General features: G+C 40.7%; 1 protein-coding gene across 12 annotated transcripts in view; it reads right to left on the reverse strand.

Annotated features, from left to right (window-relative positions):
* LOC307174981 (WASH complex subunit 2-like) overlaps window positions 1–20,742 on the reverse strand; it is a 56,765-nt gene that overhangs the window by 8,620 nt on the left and 27,403 nt on the right. For all 12 annotated transcript variants that reach the window (XM_079899670.1, XM_079899669.1, XM_079899665.1 and 9 more), the window contains exons 18-23: window positions 18,063–18,164; window positions 16,380–16,511; window positions 13,081–13,247; window positions 8,214–8,316; window positions 3,392–3,547; window positions 1,498–1,680 (exon numbers count right to left, since the gene is read on the reverse strand). In XM_079899670.1, coding sequence (XP_079755796.1) covers window positions 1,498–1,680; window positions 3,392–3,547; window positions 8,214–8,316; window positions 13,081–13,247; window positions 16,380–16,511; window positions 18,063–18,164 — 843 coding nt within the window. The remainder of the gene's footprint in view (window positions 1–1,497; window positions 1,681–3,391; window positions 3,548–8,213; window positions 8,317–13,080; window positions 13,248–16,379; window positions 16,512–18,062; window positions 18,165–20,742) is intronic.

Consider the following 20,742-nt stretch of genomic DNA (forward strand, 5'->3'; position numbering starts at 1 on the left):
AGTTAAACAAGTTCTCTCCATCTCATGCCCAAAGGGAAGAATGAGACAGCAGCTGATTTAATACAAGAAATTACACAGAGTGGTCAAGCACATATCCCTAACTTCTACATACCAGCATCTTAGGCCAAAGAGCTGGCACGGGTGTGATCAGCCAACCTTCTCCTATGCCCATCCACCTTCCACCCCACTACCTTCAGATTCCAAACAAGTTCTTTCTGTTTCCTAGGGTATCTGACATTTGAAAGTTACTATCACATTACTTGGTTTGATACTATAATGCCCCAGACTTGACATTCTAAAATTCTTCCCTTTCTTTAGTATCACAACCACAGACAGAAACAAACAAAAAAACTCACTTCTGACAAAATGTGTCACATTAAAAATTAACTAATAATTATTATTGATTATATATAAAAATTACTGTAACATAGCAACTAAGGTTCAAAGTTTTACAACCATGAAAATCATATACAAAATCAAACACAGTAAGAGACTGGAAGAAAATACAGCAAATTATTCATATTCACTGTGTGTAGCTCTCATTTATAAACGGGGCTATCCTACTGGTATAATAAGAAAATTCGTAAAACATTTGTTGCAAATATCAACATGGACTATATCCTCAGTTTGATTTACAAAAACTTATTGGCAATCTATGGCCCATCGCCTGTTTTCTCTTTTTTTAATACTTCTATTGAGATAAAATTCACCTATTTAAAGTGTGTAATTCAATGGTTTATAATATATTCACAAAGCTGTGTAAATACCACCACAATCTAAATTTAGAACATTCTCATCATCCCATAAAGAACCTCCAAACCTACTAGCAGTCACTCTCCATTCCTGTCCGCCTCTTTCCCCAGACCCAGGCAACCACTGATCTACTTTCTCTCTCCATGGATTTGCCTGTTCAAGACATTTCAAATAAATGAATTCATACATAATGTGTTTGTCACTAGCTTCTTTCATTCAGCATGTTTTCAAGGTTCATCTATGTTGTACCATGTATCAGTAATTCACTTTTTATTGCCAAATAATATTCCATTGTATGGCTAAAACACATTGTGTTTATCCACTCATCAGCTGATAGACATTTGAGTTGTTTCCATCTTTTGGCTATTATGAATAATACCTGTTGGGAACATTACATTCAAGTTTTTGTGTGAACTTATGTTTTAATTTCTCTTGGTTATATACCTAGGAGTGGAATTGCTAGGTCATGTGGTAACTCTTATATTTAAGAATCTGAGGAAGCACCGAATTGATTTCTGAAGTGGCAGCACCATTTTACATTTCTAACAGCAATGAAGGAGGGCTCCAGTTTCTCAACATCTTCACCAACACTTGGCCATTATCAAAAAAGTCAACAAGTGATGGTAAGAATGTGAGGAAGCTGGAACCCTCCATTCTTCAGCAACTCACATCACACAACTGACACTGCGAAATGAGACTTTTTTATCCTTCTAAAGATTTGAACCTTTACAGCTTTTTGCTCACCTTTCCTACTTCTTCCTTCGGAGCCTGGAAGCTGTTTTGATCTTCTGTTTTATCCTCTTCCTCATCAAATAAGCTAAGAACAGTTTTGGTTCTAGTTTTAGCTCCTCTATCCAATGGGGATGATGCAGAAAATAAATCAGAATGCTTGGCTGCTTCCTGAGTAGATACATTCAGAGATCCTTCCTGAAAATGGAAATAGTAAGGAAGAAAAATGAGTAACACCTGGAAACAAAAATTCTATTGTGGGGCCTCCCAAGCTCCTCATTAATTCAGTAACTGTCACACCTGCATGTTTCAGGGCATGACAGCTAATCACACCTACTCCCAGGTAACAAAACACTCAGGCCAATTCTTGATCGGCCACTCCAATGGAGAGTCTAGTACAGATAATTCATAATCAAAGATGATTTTTTCCAATCAGTTTAAAGCCTATATTTATAACTCCTTCCAAACAAGATACATATATATCAGTTATAACCCTGAGCCACATAGGTTGCTCATGAGCTATAAATAACTTTGAAGTCACAGGTATGACACAAATGCCAATCACTGGAAACGGATCATATATTTCCTAGTATTTAACTAAGACATAACTCCAAGGGAGAGGCCTAATTGACAGAATTGGACACATCTTATAGAAGGCTTATACTGTATTATGCAATTAGAAGAATCTCTAAAATAATCATAAAATGCAACATTTATTCATTCAACAAGCACCACCTTTCAGGCAAGATACCATTGACTGTAAGAATCACTGTTCCTGTATGAACTGCTGAGAAAAAAAAAAAAACAAACTCCCAATTAAACATGCCATCGATTGTGAGGTGCATCCTAATTTCAAAGTGGTTAAACTATGAAGGAAATATATACTTCTTTAAAAAAATATGTAATTTTGAAAGTGCCTACTATGTGCGAGGTAATAAGCTAAGCACCACAGATGCAATGGAGAGCAAAATGAACATGGCCCCAATCCTCAAAAAGCTTATCCTCAAGCAAGGGAGACAGCAGTACAACAAGCAGCTAGAGTTCAAGGGGAAAATGGGCTACAGCAACACAGGAAAGGTCACATTGAAACAACAGGAAGAGAATGTCACACAGTGATTCAGGTATAGGTAAAATGTTTGCATCACTGTAGCCCCAAGAAGCCTCAACAGGAAAAGTATATGCAACATTCTTCACATAGGCCCTAGAAGAGACAGTAAACCTAGATAGCTGAACACACACAAGTACGAGAGTAAGAGAAAAGTTAGAAAAAAAGAAAAAGGAGACAGAGACTGAAAGAACTGCTGATTCCCAGATGCAGCCAGCCGCCTTATCCATAGGCCTCCTGCAGGAGAGGACAGCCCGCCCAGGAGAAGAAAGTTAATGCTTTAGAAGAAAGCCAAATTTCACTTCACTCTGTAATTCACAGCCAACATCAACTAAATGTAAAAGATTGGTAAACTAAAATCTTCTTAAAGCTGTCATTGTAATTTAAGTACAGGTGGGACTAGAAGAGAGCAAGGGGAAACAGACTACGGAGAAGAGAGCCAGTCAGAAAGAACAGATGTGCAGAGAGAGAACCGAAAGGAAAAATGAGATGAGACAGAGAAAGGCAAAATGGACACTGACACAATGACCATAATAATGTAAAACGGGAAAAATGCACATCATTGTGTGCGCACATATGCCTAGAAAAGAGATGGAGAGGCAAGAGCAATGTTGAAGGTCTCCCTGAATGGCAGGATCACAGATTTTCTTCTTCATACTTTTCAGTGTTTTCAAAATTTTCAACAAATGAGCCGTTTGTTTTCTGTGGTAGAAAAATGTAAGGGTATGTGTGTGCGTGTGTGGGTTTTACAAGAACACGTGAGAGACAAAAATATCAGATTATACAAGAAAAAAAGAAGTCCACCTTTCCTGACTCCTCAGCCACACTAGTTCTCCCAAATTCTGACGACTCTTTGGCGCTCTCAGCCTTCTTAGCCACCGGTTTCACTCCCAACCGTGCCTCCTTCTCTTCTTCATCACTGAACAGCAGAGGTGGTACGTCAGGGACAGTCTCTTTTTTCTATCAGAAGAAGAATAAATGACATCCTCAAAAACAAACAAACAAAACGTGTGCCTGACGAGCATGGCAATGTATTGAACACCCAGAAGCACAGTCCTCTTTAAGGCATTAGCTAAACTTTGGGGTCGGGAGAGACAGGACAGGACAGTGAAGGGCGCACAAACAGGGAGAAGCAATACCACCACCACCTCAGACTTGCAGACAGTTTCTGCCATCACAAGGTCTGAACCTGTCTCCTTGCATCTGTTAACTCCTTGTGTGCACCATGGCTTAGGTCCTAACCTCTGCCACCCAATCATTAGTCTCTCCTCTCTGCCTCCCGCCCCTTACCTTTCAGCTGTATGACATCATCCAGAGATGTCTTGCTAAAATAAAACACCCACCAGATTACTTCATCTCCCACCCCAAACCTGCGCTGTGTGCATTAAGCAAATGCTAAACGTGACAATCAACTGGCCCCTCTTTATGACCCTCATCCACCTGCACCTCATCAATCCTCACTATTCCTTAAACCTATTGTAAACGTCCACACTTCCACGCTTGATCTGCACTGTCTGGAGAAACAAATCTTCCTCATCTTTCAAGCAAGGCCCAGCTCAGATGTCACCCACGAAGGTTTTCCTGTTCTCTTCAGTAAGTATCAGGTGCTTCGTTGATAAGAATATTTATGTCTATACCTAGCCCTTAACTATACTTTCCTCCTAATTTACATTAATAGCTATCGTACATCTCTTTGCCCACTCATTTGAAAGGATCATGCAGTATATTTCCACAGCCAGTCACGGTGTTTTATATCAAGCGGGGGCTCAGCACAAGTTTGTGAGCACTTTGCCCCATCTCTCATCTGTTCCTTACCTGGGAGGCAGGGATTTCAGAGATTAGGGAACTGAGGTCACGTGACTTGCCCAGAGTTATTGGCATCCTTGGGGCAAGTGACTTATCAAAAATGCTTGAGGGGGCTTCCCTGGTGGTGCAGTGGTTGAGAGTTCACCTGCCAATGCAGGGGACACGGGTTCGTGCCCTGGTCTGGGAAGATCCCACATGCCGCGGAGCGGCTGGGCCCATGAGCCATGGCCGCTGAACCTGCGCGTCCGGAGCCTGTGCTCCGCAACAGAAGAGGCCACAACAGTGAGAGGCCCACGTACCACAAAAAAAAAAAATGCTTGAGAGAAAAGCAGTAACTCTATCCTACTAACTAGACTAGATGATATGAGGAAGTAAACTTTGAAGCAATATCTAAATCGAGTTAGGTAGACAAGTTTGGGAAACTAAAGAAGAACATGACTGACTATGATAGAAAAAACTATGAATAAATAAGAAGAATAAGGTAAGCAAATTTTTAGTTATTGTTAGAAAACGGTCCGTGTATCATCATTAGAACTTGAAATAAAAGACTGGAAACCCACAAAAGAGTTTCAGAAGAAATAAACGAAGCCAAAGTGATCAAAGGAAAAAATTTTTGTGGGATGTGCTGGACACACTGAAAACTATATGTAATGTCGATGCAAGTGGATCAAGGTAAAAAACGAGACTGATGTACAGTGGACCAAATTCTCCCTTCATATAACTATGGTCCTTAAACCAAGGAAAATGCCACCCAAACTACTGATTTTAAATCTTCCTAAAGATAAGCTGACTCGTCATCTTCATTCTGAAATTAATTTCTTGATAGGTTTACAGTTGAGTTATATTTAACTTACTTTAAAATATTCTAGGATCTCTAAACAAAAAATATATTTTATATGTTGCCTAAAGGCGATCAAATTTCACAAATGGTAAAACTCAGGTGTGCAGGTTGTTCTGTTACTTAAGATGCATACCTTTGACCTTTTGTCTTATTTAACAATCATAATTACTACAGTTTCAAAGAAGTTTTACATTTCCAGAACCTTCAAAATTCATTAGATTACTGCTCATTTATCCAGGGTAGAAGTTATTATTTATAATTTACAAAGAAAAGCCACTCAGATCTTCTGACTCTCTTAACCATGAAGCCACTTTAGGGAGATGCAAGTACAGGTAATTCAAAGAAAAGCTTATGAGCACTCAGAAGCAGCGGCAATGCTGCAAGCTTCTACTACAAGCTGTGCACTTAATGGGACCGTGGTGAGGAAACAGTCCCTAAATCAGTAACTGGCATGGGCCTGGTCTGGGAATAGGACAAGTTAACACCTTTACTGGGTCTGAAAATATGAAGAATATTTCCAGAAAAAAGAGACAACAACTTCCTCTGGAATATTTTGGGACAGCATGAGTCACCAAGAGTGCAAGGCGAGTTAAGGTGGAAAAGCTGAGTCTACTTTGAATGAAATTACAGGTGGCGTGGTAGGTTCAGCTACAGGCTCAGCTTGACAAAGGGATGACAGGACCGGGTGGTCTTTGAGAAGATAACTTGGGCAGCGGCAAGGAGAGATGAAGAGAAGGAGCATTCACAGGCCAGTTAAGAAATTATCTCAATAGTCAAGGCTAAAGATGACAAGACTGTAGGGACGGGAAGAAACATTCCTAACAAACTGGCAGGAAACAGTGATGACCACCCCATCAAAGGAGAAATATTCACACATGTCCTGGTGTAGTTATTCAGTGGAATACTATATAGTGATCAAAAAATAACAAAAAACAAGATAGAGTTTATGGAAATGAAAAACATGCTGCAGGATTTTTTTAAAAAAAGATGCATAAAACTGTAAAACATGATCTCATTTAAATGAAAAAAAGACAAGAATGCCTAGAAACAGGCATGAAAAAAGCACTGACAACACATTGTTACCAATGATTACACTAGGGAGGAGTATGGAATGGGGACTTCGAATTCTCTACGCATGTTTTTTCATTTGTTTGTATTTGTTTTTCACCTTGACTAGCTTTTTTTGCTTTCTTCCTTTTTGGGGGCATGAGGGGGCCGCACCATGCAGTTTGCAGTTTGCAGTTTTCAATCTGACCTGGGATTGAACCCGGGGTCATGGCAATGAAATCGCCAAGTCCTAACCACTGGACTGCCAAGGAACTCCCTCTATGCATGTTTTAACCCTTTTTTAAGAAGGCATCCATATATTACTGTATAATTTAAAATAAACTTTAAACAAAAAATATTTAGGAGATATGGAAGAAGAGCCAGGTATGGGTCTCTAGAAAAGAGGAAGTTCTAGGCTCCTTAACTGCCATTTCCCTCCTTCACTGTACCCCGTAGGGTACAATGTCCCTTGGGATGTGCAGGCATCCGGGACTGCACATGGTCACCCATGACCACAGTGGGAAGGAGAGAGTCTTCCTCATCAAGCAAGGGTGGAGGAGCTGCCTTCTTAGATTCTGTGGCTGCTCCCACATGGGGGGAATCTCGGGGGGTACATCCCTCCTTCCCTGTCTTACATGTCTTTCTGTCTCTAACACATGCCAATTAGAGTGGTCTGAAGTTGGGGTCGAAGGCCCTCAACAGCGGGCTATGACTTTGCTTGATTCTTGGCCTTTGAGGCTAACCCAGCTCAGGTAAAGGAGGTCTCCATGGGGTCTAGCCTGAGAAGCTCTCAAGTTTCCTTTGGGGCTGTTGGCAATTGCCAGTTGGCAATAAAATGCTGCTTGGCCTCACTTTGTTCTGTGTGCACACACTTACATATACCCACATAGGGAATGTGTTGGGGAGGGATGAATGACAGGCCAAAGACAGGATTCCAGTATCCCTAGGTTCCCAGGACAAATATTATCATAATGCCACCTTCCTCTCATTTCTTAATACTCCTTTTGATATAAAATACATGAAGACTTGCTAAATCTTTTAGCTTAGGCGATCATGGTTAGTGATGCCATTTAGATGTAATTGCTGGAAGACTATTTAGACTAGATAGGCACTGATGGACTTTTTTTTTCTCATCACATACTTTTAATTTTTAAAAAAAACTTTGTCATAAAAAACACAACATTTACTATCTTAACCATTTCTAAGTATAGAGTTCAGTAGTAGTAAGTATATCCACGTTACTGTACAACCAATCTCCAGAATTTTTTCATCTTGCAAAACTGAAACTCTGTACCCATTAAACAACTCTCCATCCCCCAGCACCCCCCTCAGCCCCTGGTGATCACAGTTCTACTGTTTCTATGAATTTGACTACCCTAGGTACCTCGTGCAAGTAGAGTCATACAGTATTTGTCTTTTTGTTGCTGGCTTATTTCACTCAGCATTATGTCCTCAGGCTTCATCCATGTCGTAGCCTGTGTCAGAACTTCCTTTCTTTTTACTGATTCACTATTAATATAAACCAGGACCAAAGCGTTAGTGCTGGAAACTTGCTCCTGTAAGGAATAACCTGTACATTAACTGGCCTGGTCTAATGTTAGCAGAATTCCATGCCACCGGGGCTGGCTGAGCCCCGCAGTTCCTCCAGAAGGAGTGCAACAGCGCTGTCCCCTGCTCTCCCCTGAGACTCAGACGCCTACAACTGACACTGAAGGGGCTGCGTGATGTGGAATCCTTTTCTCCAGCCTTTGCACGTGTGCTTCGTCTGTAAAATACCACTAACCAGAAGATGTCTATCTAAAACCAGGTAAACGAGTTTTTCCATAAGACTCAGTCTCCAAGGTCAGGTTTTAGGACCTGATTGAGGGAAGCATCAGTATTCACGGAACATCACCTCAGGGTTACTTCCTGGGTCTAAGAGGTTAAGAATACCGTTGTTGCAGGAGGAGCAGATGCGGGAGGAGAGCCAAACAGAGAGCTTCCACTGTCACAATCATCTTCAAACAGGAGAGATGCTCTCTGGGTCTTCTTTTGGCTACACAAACAAAGAGTCAAATTAAAGGCAAATGTGATTTACAAAATACAATATTCTTTCTAGGCCACACCTACAGGAACCCACCTACCACCAAAATGCCCGAGTCATCCATTGACCTTATACAGTTGCAGCAGGAAAAACCTTTGAAGTAGGTGCAATTTGTGTCTAGCAAGTCATCACCCACTGTCTGGCATTCTTGTGTAAAAGCCCAGGGCCCTCCTCATCTTGTCCCTTTGTCAGTTACTTTTGGCTCAAGGTAGGTGCACTAGCTGTTGGCTTTGCCAACGCACACAGCACACTTAGCATTCACAAACGTAGCATTCTCTCTCACCATTTCCTATGGCAGAGGAAGAACCAGGGAGCACCAATGCCTATTTCCAGCGTGGTCAGGAAGGCGGCTGTCAAGAGATCTCAGGGCCAGAACCTGGTTCAGGCTGTGACCTGTGGCCTGGTGCCACCTCAGCCACTTAACCATGTCTTTCCAAGCGCCTCTGTGGGCTTCTGTGCCTTCCCTTCAAACCCTAAACCCATCCCATTCTATCCCCTCCACACAAAGTCTCTAAGAAGCTGGGAAAGCTCATCTTCACTGTTCACCACAGCAATATTCACCCATCTCTACCCCATGTTTGGCAACCACAGCTGAAATCCAGCCACAGCTCTCCTCACCACCTTCCTCTCATCTGTCTTCACCTACCTCCCACCTAGGCTTCCACACCAGCCCCTAGGGGCAGTCGATAAATGTCTGCCAGAATAAATATTGATCAGGACCTTTTAAGGAACAGAATCATAAAAGCAAAGAAACACAGGGAGGCCTAGTACTGGACATGGGCAGTCCCAAATAGAATGTGTTCTAATTACAGAAGGGTCATGTTCTAGTCTCTATACTATGTGATAAGGAACCACCCAACTAGCAGCATACTAGAGAATTATCAAAGGAATGAAAATTCCAAATTCAATGTTAGCTAGATAAAAATAATACTAGTCATTTCAGTATCCATCTACTTACACTAAAAATAATTAGCATATATACCCATAAGAATATGTATCATAATCTTTTCTCTAAGTTTAATTATTAACAAAGCATAATATAAGGTTATTCATCAGTTTAACATTGGATGTCTGCCTACATCTTAAAATTGCCTAAGGATCACACTGACTAGGGAACACAACTAACCAAACAGTTGAGCATACTTACACTGGACACTTACACTAAAGGACAGTAAAAAATTAGGTCTACACCCTGAAGAAATTATAAAAACAAAGAGCCATACACAGTCAGGTAAAATCTAATATGCCTTTAAGGATATACACTGATAAAAATGTACACAAATTATAACCAAAATATATGACTACTAAGTGATGATCACAAAATATTACAAAAATAACTACAACAGATACCTAAAAAGCAAAAACCTTATTAAGCTGCTACAGCAGAAGAAAAATCTTATGCGTGATTTTCTGAACAATTTCTAAAAATCAAAACCAAAACCAAGCTACCCACAGAAAAGAATCTGATGCCAGATTCTGAAGTTCTAAGCTAGAGGAAAGCTAGTTAGCTTTCTGGACATAGTTACAATAGATAACGACAGTGAGTCCTTAACCTTGGATCTCATTCCACACCCTCCGGTACCTGCTGGTTAAATGTGGACATCCCGTGGCAATCTGTCCTCAGAAGAAAAATATGCAGCTCAGTGAACTGGAGTATTTCTCATTATAAATAATGGGGTAGTAAGTATTTTGATTCATTAAAAGGGACAGATGTCAAAACACATTAAGATGACTATAGAGTTTATGGCCTACACCAGGACACTTTTGAGACTGAAAGGGAAAATTATTAACCACCAGGCTGAAATGACAGGCACAAAGGAGGCCTCTCCAGACAAGCAAGGATGTCTGAGTGCCCTACTTACAAGGCAGTATTTCGCAACTTTGTTAGGGTCACAAAGCTTCTGTTCCTTTTTTTAGAATGGGTTTGAGTTACAATTTACATACTATAAGATTTACCCTTTAGTAGTGTACAATTCAGTGACTGTTAGTATATTCACAGAGTTGTGCAACTATCACCATAATCTGAATTCACAATATTTCCATCAACCTAAAGTGAAAGCCCATACCTGTTCACAGTCACTGCCAATTCTCCTTTCCCCTCAGCCCCAGACAAACACTCATCTACTTTCTGTCTCTATGGATTTATCTCTTCCGCACATTACACACAAATAGAATCATACATGTTGTTTTCTGTGACTGGCTTCTCTCAATAATCACAATATTTTCAGGGTTCATCTATATTGAAGCATGTATCTGTACTTTATTCCTTCTAATTGCTGAGTAAGAGTCCATTGTGTGGATATAACACATTTTATTTATCCGTTCTACAGTGGATGAACTTTTGAGTTGTTTCCGCTTTTTGGCTATTATGAATAACGCTATGATTCACGTGCAAGTTTTTGGGTGGACATTTCTCTCACGCATGTTCCTAAAAACTGAAATTGAGTCATGTGGCAACTCCATGTTTAACTTTTCATGGAACTGCTAGGCTGTGTTCCCAAGTGGCTGCACCATTTTACGTTCCCACCAGCAATGTGTGAGGGCTCCAATTCCTCCACAACCTCTCCTGAACTTGTTGTCTGTAAAAGATTTTTTCGAGAATCTGATGAAAGCTAGCATTGCTGAAAGCTGGATATTGTGTGTAATTGGTACTGGGACATACACATGAAACATGTTTCCTGATCTCTAGACCTGTGACGATATGTGTGTGGTGGGGGCAAAGGGAGGGGCTGCACACGTAAATAGGTAATTTCTATACAGTGTAGAAAATGCTCAAGTGAAACAGAGCTGGGGGCGGGGGGGTTAAAGATGGAGCCATTTTTGCTTTAGACTCTAACCCTATTTCTTATCTTTCTCAGCTGTTTGGGTTAAGGAAGGCTTCTCAAAAGAGAGGGCTTAAACTGAGTCTTAAAAGAAGCTGGCCAGGGGCTTCCCTGGTGGTGCAATGGTTAGGAATCCACCTGCCAATGCAGGGGACACGGGTTTGAGCCCTGGTCCGGGAAGATCCCACATGCTGCGGAGCAACTAAGCCCCATGTGCCACAACTACTGAGCCTGCGCTCTAGAGCCCGCGAGCCACAACTACTGAGCCCACGAGCCACAACTACTGAAGCCCACACGCCTAGAGCCCGTGCTCCGCCACAAGAGAAGCCACTGCAATGAGAAGCCCGTGCACTGCAACAAAGAGTAGCCCCCGCTTGCTGCAGCTAGAGAAAGCCCGGGCGCAGCAATGAAGACCCAACGCAGCCAAAAATAATAATAATAATAAATAAGTAAATAAACAAAATGCACAACATTTAAAAAAAAAAGAAGAAGAAGCTGGCCAGGGAAGAAAGGAAGGAGAGAGTCTCAGCAGAGAGAGAGAGCAACAAAAATAAAGGAATGAAATGCTATTTCCCCTACACTCATGACAGTAAATTACATTTCCGTGCTTACAATGTACCAGCTATTGCGCTAAGCGTTTCATATTGGGATTTCATTTAATCCTCTCAATGATCCTGTGAGAGAAGCACTATTATCATTTTTGTTTAACAGATGAGAAAACTCAGGCTCAGAGAGGTTAGGTAACTTGTCCAAGGCTATTCAGAGAGCAACTGGCAGGGCCAGAATTTAGTATCAGGTATTGGGATTCCAGAGCTTACATTCTTAACCAGAGGCCCAATATACACCCAGGGGTGAAGTCATGGAGCCCAAAGTAGAAATGGCGACAGCTGAAGAGATAATGGTCAGAGACAGAAATATGAGACATTTTTGAATCTATCAATTCAGTATTAAAGCTTAACCACACCAATGCATAGGGTTTACATGTCCAATCAATTGCCTCTTTATGTTACTACCATTCAGTTAAATTTCAAAGTAATCATTTAAGGATCTCAAGAGAAAAAGAAAAAAATACATATATTTTCAAGGGAGTTATTCTGAATACACAGCTAATATGCAGCATATTACAATACCAACCACAGCCCACGCTCACTCTACATCAGGGGTCCCCACCCCCAGGCCGCAGACCGGTACCAGTCCTGGGCCTGTTAGGAACCAGGCCGCACAGCAGGAGGTGAGTGGCAGGCGAGCGAGCGAAGCTACATCTGTGGCTCCCCAACGCTCGCATTATAGCCTGAACCATCCCCCACCATCCCTGGTCCGTGGAAAAATTGTCTTCCACAAAACCGGTCCCTGGTGCCAAAAAGGTTGGGGACCACTGCTCTACATAACCTGCCACCCTTTAGTCCAAGCATTAACGTGCAGGAGAACCTAAGACCAGCTAGGGGTTACCAGCAACTGGTGTGATACAGCACAGCTCTGCAGAGAACCATCTTACTAAACAGGATGTTTCTCAATGCTGAGCAGATTTCTATCCAAATGACAAACTTAAGTAACTTGGACAAAACTTTACATTCTTTAGGGTATCCCAGGGAAAAAACAAAAAAGACAACAAACTGTACTTAAACCCCTAACAAACTAAGAAAAATAGTAGTTTAAGGTTAAAAAAAAAAAAAGATAAGTAGAAGAAATTAGGTAAGGATCCATGAAGAAAAACATTTCCCAGTACCAGGGGAGAATAACTTGCAAGTGAAAATCAAAGACATTCTCGTTTATATGATTACCAGGTGATGAACGATCGGCATGTCACCCCCAGCAGCTGACATCTTGCACATCAAATACCTTCACCTATTACCATAGACACTGATGAAATGATTTCTTACAATGATTGTCTCACCTGTCCTTAGCAATAGCAAACAGATCATCCTCATTGTCCTCCTCAAAGAGGCCGGCCTTTTTCACGGCCTTAATCTCCTGGTCTTGGGTGGTCCCAGAGTCCCTAAGTTCTCCTTTAGACTTGTCAGATGCCGAGTTGGTCTGTGAGTCAGTAATATTCCACTGGTCCTTAAAAGATAAAATATATGTTAAAATCCTCTGGCCATTTAGATTAAGAAACCTGAGGAGTAAAATAAAATTCACATTTGTTAAACTAACTTGTATTTAAACTAAGTGTATCACTTTCGAGGGAAGCTTATGTCCAAGGCTTTTCACTGAACTCAAATCTAGACAGCTGGGTTCTTTGACCTCCCCAGACCTTATGGTGTTTCCCTCCATCACTACCTGCCACAGTGTTTCTCTCTCTATGGTCCTGTTCTGTGTTAGGACAAGGAAACTTCTCTACTTTAGAGATCAAAATTAGTTATACAGGGGAATGAGAAGATACAGGAATGTTTAAAAAAAAAAAAAAAGTCGAGAACTCTCAACTTTGGAGGAATATGATATTTAAATTAAAAAATCCCAAAGCAAGCTGGGGAAAAAAATGTATAAAAAGCTCATGCAATGTAAACAAGACACAATGAAAGCTGCTAGCAACCCTTTTACCACAAAGTTCTGAATCTGGACTTTAGAAAGCAATTAAGGAAACCCCACCTGGCTATGCTCACCCCTTCAAATCAAGGATCTCCTGAGCACTTGCTAAGTGGTCCTGGAGTCTAGAGCTTTGCAAATCAAAGTGGGTTCCACAAGCAGCAGCTTCTATTATACAGAATTTCTACCCCTCTTTCTGAATCAGAACCTGCATTTGACACAGTATGTCCAGGTGATTTCTTCACACGTTATAGTTTGAGAAGTGCTCCCCTAGAGCAGGGGTGCTCAACGGCGACCACATGCTAGAATCCCCAAAAGAGCCTTAGAAACCTCCAGTAACAGGCCATACCCCAAATCAATTAATTCAGAACCTCCAGTGGTGGAAGCCGGTATCAGTACTCTCTAAAGTTCTCCAAGCGATCCCGCTGGGCAGTCAAAGCCGAGTCACTGTTCTAGAACCCTGGTTATCTTTACTCTGCAAGTACTTTTGCTCCCTGCTTTAGCTAATATTTTTATTTTCCCTGAACCACAGTAATACTACAGAAGAAAAAATTCAACTGATGGTTGGCCATTACTATAGGGAGAACAACCCACTAAGAATACTAGAAAGAAAAAAAAAAAGGAAAATCCATTATAAATTCACAGACTTCAGTAGAAAAAGCAAATTATGTTGTGTCATTTTAAGTTGCTTTCAATTAAAAAGAATGAACACATCTATCATTTATCTGCCTACATCATATCCTCATAACTTACCTATAATGTTAAAACAGAGTATTATAAAATAGGAAGATTTTTAATGCTCACAGCTTTTAATATCATTATATTTAGTCTTTTTCTGTACAGCTAAATTTGAACAGCTGCTAAACTATATTCTCAATTGGCTCTGTTAATATATATCCGAATAGCAAATGGAAACACTGTTAAGACTCTTATAAAAAAGGAATTAAACGAGCATAGACCACTCCTACCTTGTCTAGCTACCGTTCTTGGTTAACGAAGCACAGCAATCATTTAACAAAATAAGTACTGGGAAAACTGGGCAGCTACATGTAAAAGAATGAAATTAGAACACTCCCTAACACCATACACAAAAATAAACTCAAAATGGATTAAAGACCTAAATGTAAGGCCAGACACTATAAAACTCTTAGAGGAAAACATAGGCAGGACACTCTATGACATAAATCACAGCAAGATCCTTTTTGACCCACCTCCTAGAGAAATGGAAATAAAAACAAAAATAAACAAATGGGACCTAATGAAACTTCAGAGCTTTTGCACAGCAAAGGAAACCATAAACAAGACGAAAAGACAACCCTCAGAATGGGAGAAAATATTTGCAAACGAAGCAACTGACAAAGGATTAATCTCCAAAATTTACAAGCAGCTCATGCAGCTCAATATTAAAAAAACAAGCAACTCAATCCAAAAATGGGCAGAAGACCTAAACAGACATTTCTCCAATGGAGATATACAGATTGCCAACAAACATGAAAGGATGCTCAACATCACTAATCATTAGAGAAATGCAAATCAAAACTAAAATGAGGTATCACCTCACACCAGGCAGAGTGGCCATCAACAAAAAAATCTACAAACAATAAATGCTGGAGAGGGTGTGGAGAAAAGGGAACCTTCTTGCACTGTTGGTGGGAATGTATATTGATATAGCCACTATGGAGAACAGTATGGAGGTTCCTTAAAAAACTAAAAACAGAGCTACCATACAACCCAGCAATCCCACTACTGGGCATATACCCTGAGAAAACTATAATTCAAAAAGATACATGTACCACAGTGTTCATTACAGCTCTATTTACAATAGCCAGGACATGGAAGCAACCTAAATGTCCATCGACAGATGAATGAATAAAGAAGATGTGGCAAATATATACAATGGAATACTACTCAGCCATAAAAAGGAATGAAATTGAGTTATTTGCTGTGAAGTGGATGGACCTACAGACTGTCATACAGAGTGAAGTAAGTCAGAAAGAGAAAAACAAATACCGTATGTTAACACATATATATGGAATCTAAAAAAAAATTTTGGTTCTGAAGAACCTAGGGGCAGGACAGGAATAAAGATGCAGATGTAGAGAATGGACTTGAGGACATGGGGAGGGGGAAGGGTAAGCTGGGATGAAGTGAGAGAGTGGCATGGACATATATACACTACCAAATGTAAAACAGATAGCTAGTGGGAAGCAGCCACATGGCACAGGGAGATCAGCTCGGTGCTTTGTGTCCACCTAGAGGGGTGGGAGGGTGGGAGGGAGATGCAAGAGGGAGGGGATATGGGGATATATGTATACATACAGCTGATTCACTTTGTTGTACAGTAGAAACTAACACACCATCGTAAAGCAATTATACTCCAATAATGATGTTAAAAAAAAAGTAAAGGCCTAACTCATTTGAATTAGCATGTATTATAATTTGAGGGTGATACTTATTTTATTCCTAAGCATTTTGAAAAGATTAATCTTTAATATACTACAATAAATATCTTTCTTCAAGAATAGAAAGACAGTCTTGTGAACATAGTTTTTGGTGACCGAACTTCACTAGATCTAAATAGGCAGAAAAAGAAAAGGTTTAGGACAGCTGTAACTCTTAAATTCATCAAGCCATCTCCTACTCTTCTCTAGAAAATAACTTTCAACCCACCTCCTCATCACTGCTGAACAATAAGGCAGATGCTTTCTTTTTGGAAAGCTCAGAGGGCTTTGTTTTCTCTTGGCTCTGAGTTAGTAGAGATGATGACTGCTTCTTAGCAGCTGTAGCCCCAAAAAGATTATCCTAGAAAAACAAATGGCAGAAGAGTATGACAACTTTGAACACATAAAACAAAAAACTGAAGACATTCTCTCATGTCAAATTAGCAGAGAATAAGTCTCCAGTCAAGTGAAGAAGATATATCACACCTTTTGGGGGGAAAAAAAATCACACAATACTAGTAAATGCCACTTCTCACTTATGTATGAATCCTACAACAACAGCCTACAATCTTCTCTAACTATATTCATCCATAGAAGGGAAACAGATACCGTAAAATTCAAAGGCGGAACACCTGGGAGGAAGCAGGAAAGGGAATAATGTGAGGACAAAGTCATAGAAATAGGAAGGAACCTGGCCCCGCCCAGTCCTCCTGTGGGCGGGCCCGCTATGCTCATTAGGGAGGGTCCAGAGCCTGCAATTAGCCTGAGAGCAGTACAGCCCCCTGTGGCAGCCAGCAGCCTGCACCTTTCTTTCTATGAATTAGAAGCCAGACCAATGCATAAAGAGAAAGATACAGGGAGGTTTCTCTACTCTTTCACATTTATGGAAGACACACACCTGGGACAGAGGGAAGGAATGACTTGTGTTTCTGATTAATTTCAAAGGGGCAATACAAACTTAAGAAATAATTTACTAAATAAAATCACTGGCCTAGTAAGAGCTGATTCTTATAGGTTCAACGGCATTCCCAAAGTACCTATTAAGGTACTTTTATTTAGGTAAAGGGAACAAAACCATAGAACTTGGTCTGAGCCCAAGTTAAACAGAAAAACACTCTTAACAACATACTACAGCAGGTGAACAGTCCTGTAGTGTAAAGACTGGATAAAGGGAGTCTTTAAGGAAAGTGTGGGAAGGTAGGAAAGGCTGTGAGACTAATGAACTGGCACTCACTGGGGATATGAATGACAGAGCTAACATTTACTACGCACTTACTATGTGCCAGGCACTGTGCCAATGGCTGTGCATTAGTTGTTTTAGCTGTCACAATGACCCTATATACTACTAAGCGAGATGAGATTCAGAAAGGTTAAGTTACTTGCCCAAGGTCCCTGATTTGCATGTGGTGGAGCTAGGATATGAACACAGGGCTCTGATGCCAAAGCCCATGAGCTCAGCCACCGCACAATACTGCATAAGAGCAAAGGTTTGGCTTGTCTTCCCTCTCATTTCTTTCTCCCACTTTGCTCTCATCCAGCGTGGGAAAGAGAAGCAAGGTGAGGACATGGTTGCCTTCTCCCCTCCACTCCCACTTTATCCAAGACGTTCTTGTAGACCATTGGGTTCCATCCCCTAAAAAGTATTTCTTAAACGAAGATTTTAAAAGTGAAACCTACAAAGCCTTGCATAGAGCTGGGTCAAGAAATCTAAGGCCCTGCCCATTGTGCAGTTAAGAGAACTTAAGAAAGGAAATAAAAACTGAAATGTTTTTGTTATATAAGCCTCAGAAAGCTTGACTGCTTCCCTATCACCTTGTTCTACTGTATGAGCCTCTGGTTAGAAAGCTACATCAGCAACAGTTTTCTACTAATGGAAAACTTGATTATCTTGTGTTGCAGTAACAAGGTTTACCTCTTCATCTTCATCATCGAAAAGCGAGACCGAGGTGGGGAGTTTGCTAGGCAGGAGAGATGCATCTTTCGACTTACTCACACTTTGAGAAGAAAACAAATCCTGTTGGATCAAGATTAAAGTTCCTGGTTTATAAAATATACCAGCTTTTAAAGTATCAGATATAAAACACTAAAGTTTACGACATGATGGCTGCCGTGCATCCAGGTCTCTTTGTCAAAGAGGGAAGCTCGGTGACACAGTCCTCGAGGAACACGCATCAGTCCATCCTCACTGCGTGCAGGTGAGAAGGAAGAGACCCACATGTAACTCCACGTGGCGTCACTGGAACCCAGAGGTTTTTATACTCTCACCTGGATGATTAAGGCAGGGGAAATTTTTCCAATCAACTTCCTACCACGCTTAAAAAAATAACTTCCTTTTTCTGTCCAGAGAATCAGAGAGATTAAACAGATTTAATAATGGAAATAGAAGCTAGATTAACAAATTATTGGATCTACGATTCTGTTTTATTTAGTTATATCCTCTTTCCTATAATAAGAGTATGATATGATTTCTTTTAAATAAATACAAATTAAATTTTAACTTTAAACTATTTGGCATTCTTGAACGGCAGCTAGGAAATGTTGCAAATTAGAGAAAGATCTGGTAGATTCTGAAGAAATTTCCAAAATGTTATAAAATGTCAGCCTATAATGCAAAGAAAGATCTGCAAACTGAGTTGCATGAATCAGAAACATGAAATAGGATAACTATTCCCTCAGGATGAGAAACTTCAATACATAAGAGACAGGCAAATAGGACAAGAACATAGTTTCTAAGACCTCTGGATAATTTTTTTTTAATCATGTAATCAATGTCTACTCAGATATGGAGCTAATTACTTCATTAACTGAGAAAAGCTCCACTCAGCCCAGTGGCTTTTGCCTAGGCCCCATGGAGTCCCCATGGGTCTGTTTGGGTAGAAGGGGCCACACAGGGGCAGTCCCAGGCTTCCCATGCCTCTCCTGCATTTTAAGCATTGGCAACATTTCACTTAAAGAAAGTGCTGTGTTTAAAAAAAAAAAAAAAAGTAGTAGTAAACCAAAACAAAGAACAAAAACAAATTTCAACATCACTGTTTTTGGACCCTTAACTAATATCTTCCTTGGTGTTAGGGGAAAGAAAAGGCTTTCCATTACCTTAAACACCTCCCCAAAATGATTCCACAAGGTAAACTTTAGCTCCACACTTGAGATATAAAGGGAGGAGTAAATATTCAATCCTTTTGGTCCAAAGCTCTTCCTAGACTGCATCGTTTTACTTCTCCTTGCCTATAAACCTCGACAATATCCAATAAAAACAATCTGTGATGGTACACATGGGACAAAACCTGTGGTGGTGGATTTAAACCTGTCTGCAAATTCATTTACACCCCTACCATCAGGAAGTGGAGTTGGTGTCCCCTGCCCTTGAATTTGGGCGGGCCTTTGTACTGCCTCAACCAACAGAATGTGGTAGAAGTGACAACGCTGACTTCTGAGGCTAGGTTACAAAAAACAGTACAGACATACCTCATTTTATGGTGCTTCACTTTATTGTGCTTCACAGATATTGCATTTTCCACAGATTCAAAGTTTGTGGCAACCCTGTCTCAAGCAAGTCTGTCAATGACATTTTTCCTACAGCATTTGCTCACTTTGTTTCTCTGTCAAATTTTGGTAATTCTTGCACTATTTCAAATCCTCCACCAGCAAAGATTATGACTTGCTGAAGGCTCAGATGATGGTTAGCATTTTTTAGCAATAAAGTATTTTTTAATTAAGGTATATACATTTTTTTTAGACATAATGCTATTGCACACTTAATAGACTACAGTATAGTATAAACGTAACTTTTATATGCACTGGGAAACCAAAACATTCATGTGACTCACTTTACTGAGATATTCGTTTTATTATGGTGTCTGGAACCAAACCCGCAGTATCTCCGAGGTACACCTGTACAGCCTCTGTGCAGCTCTCTTGGGAATCTCACTTTGAAGCCTTGAGGCAACACCCTAAGAAGTCCAGCTTCCCTGAAGCTGCCATGCTGGGAGACCACACAGAGACAGAGAGGGACCTCCCAAGAGCCCCAGCTGTTCGAGTCTTTCCCACCCAGGCACCAGACACATGAGTGAGATGACTCTCAGCCTGGCCACCTTCAGAATGGAACCACATGAGAGACCCTAAGTGAAAAATGCCTGGCTGAGCCCAGTCAACTTCTACAACCATAAGAGGTAATAAAACTTATTGGTGTTTTAAGCCACAAAGTTTTGGAGTGATCTGTTTCATAGTAATAAATAATGAGAACACCTGTTGAGTCACTGAAATTGCTCACGTTTGGTTTTTTCACTTAGTCAACAACTCCCTGACAGCTTACCAAATACCAAGCACTAGTCTAGGCGTTAAGGACACAGGCAGGAAACACACCGTCCTGCCCTCATGGAGCTTGCTCTAGATGGGACATAGACAGTGAACAAGCAGACATGAAGTGTCACATGGCAATACATACTGTGGGGACAATAAAACAGAAGAGGGGCTAAGGAGCACAGTGTGATGTGTGCTGGCGGGCTTGCTATTGTGCAAAGGGCTGTCACAGGAGACCTTGCAGGGACCTGGAAAAAGTGAGGAAGTGGGCTATCCGATTCTGGAAAGAGCAC

The sequence above is a fragment of the Stenella coeruleoalba genome, assembly GCF_951394435.1.
Source record: "Stenella coeruleoalba genome assembly, chromosome: 16".
Lineage (NCBI taxonomy): Eukaryota > Metazoa > Chordata > Mammalia > Artiodactyla > Delphinidae > Stenella > Stenella coeruleoalba.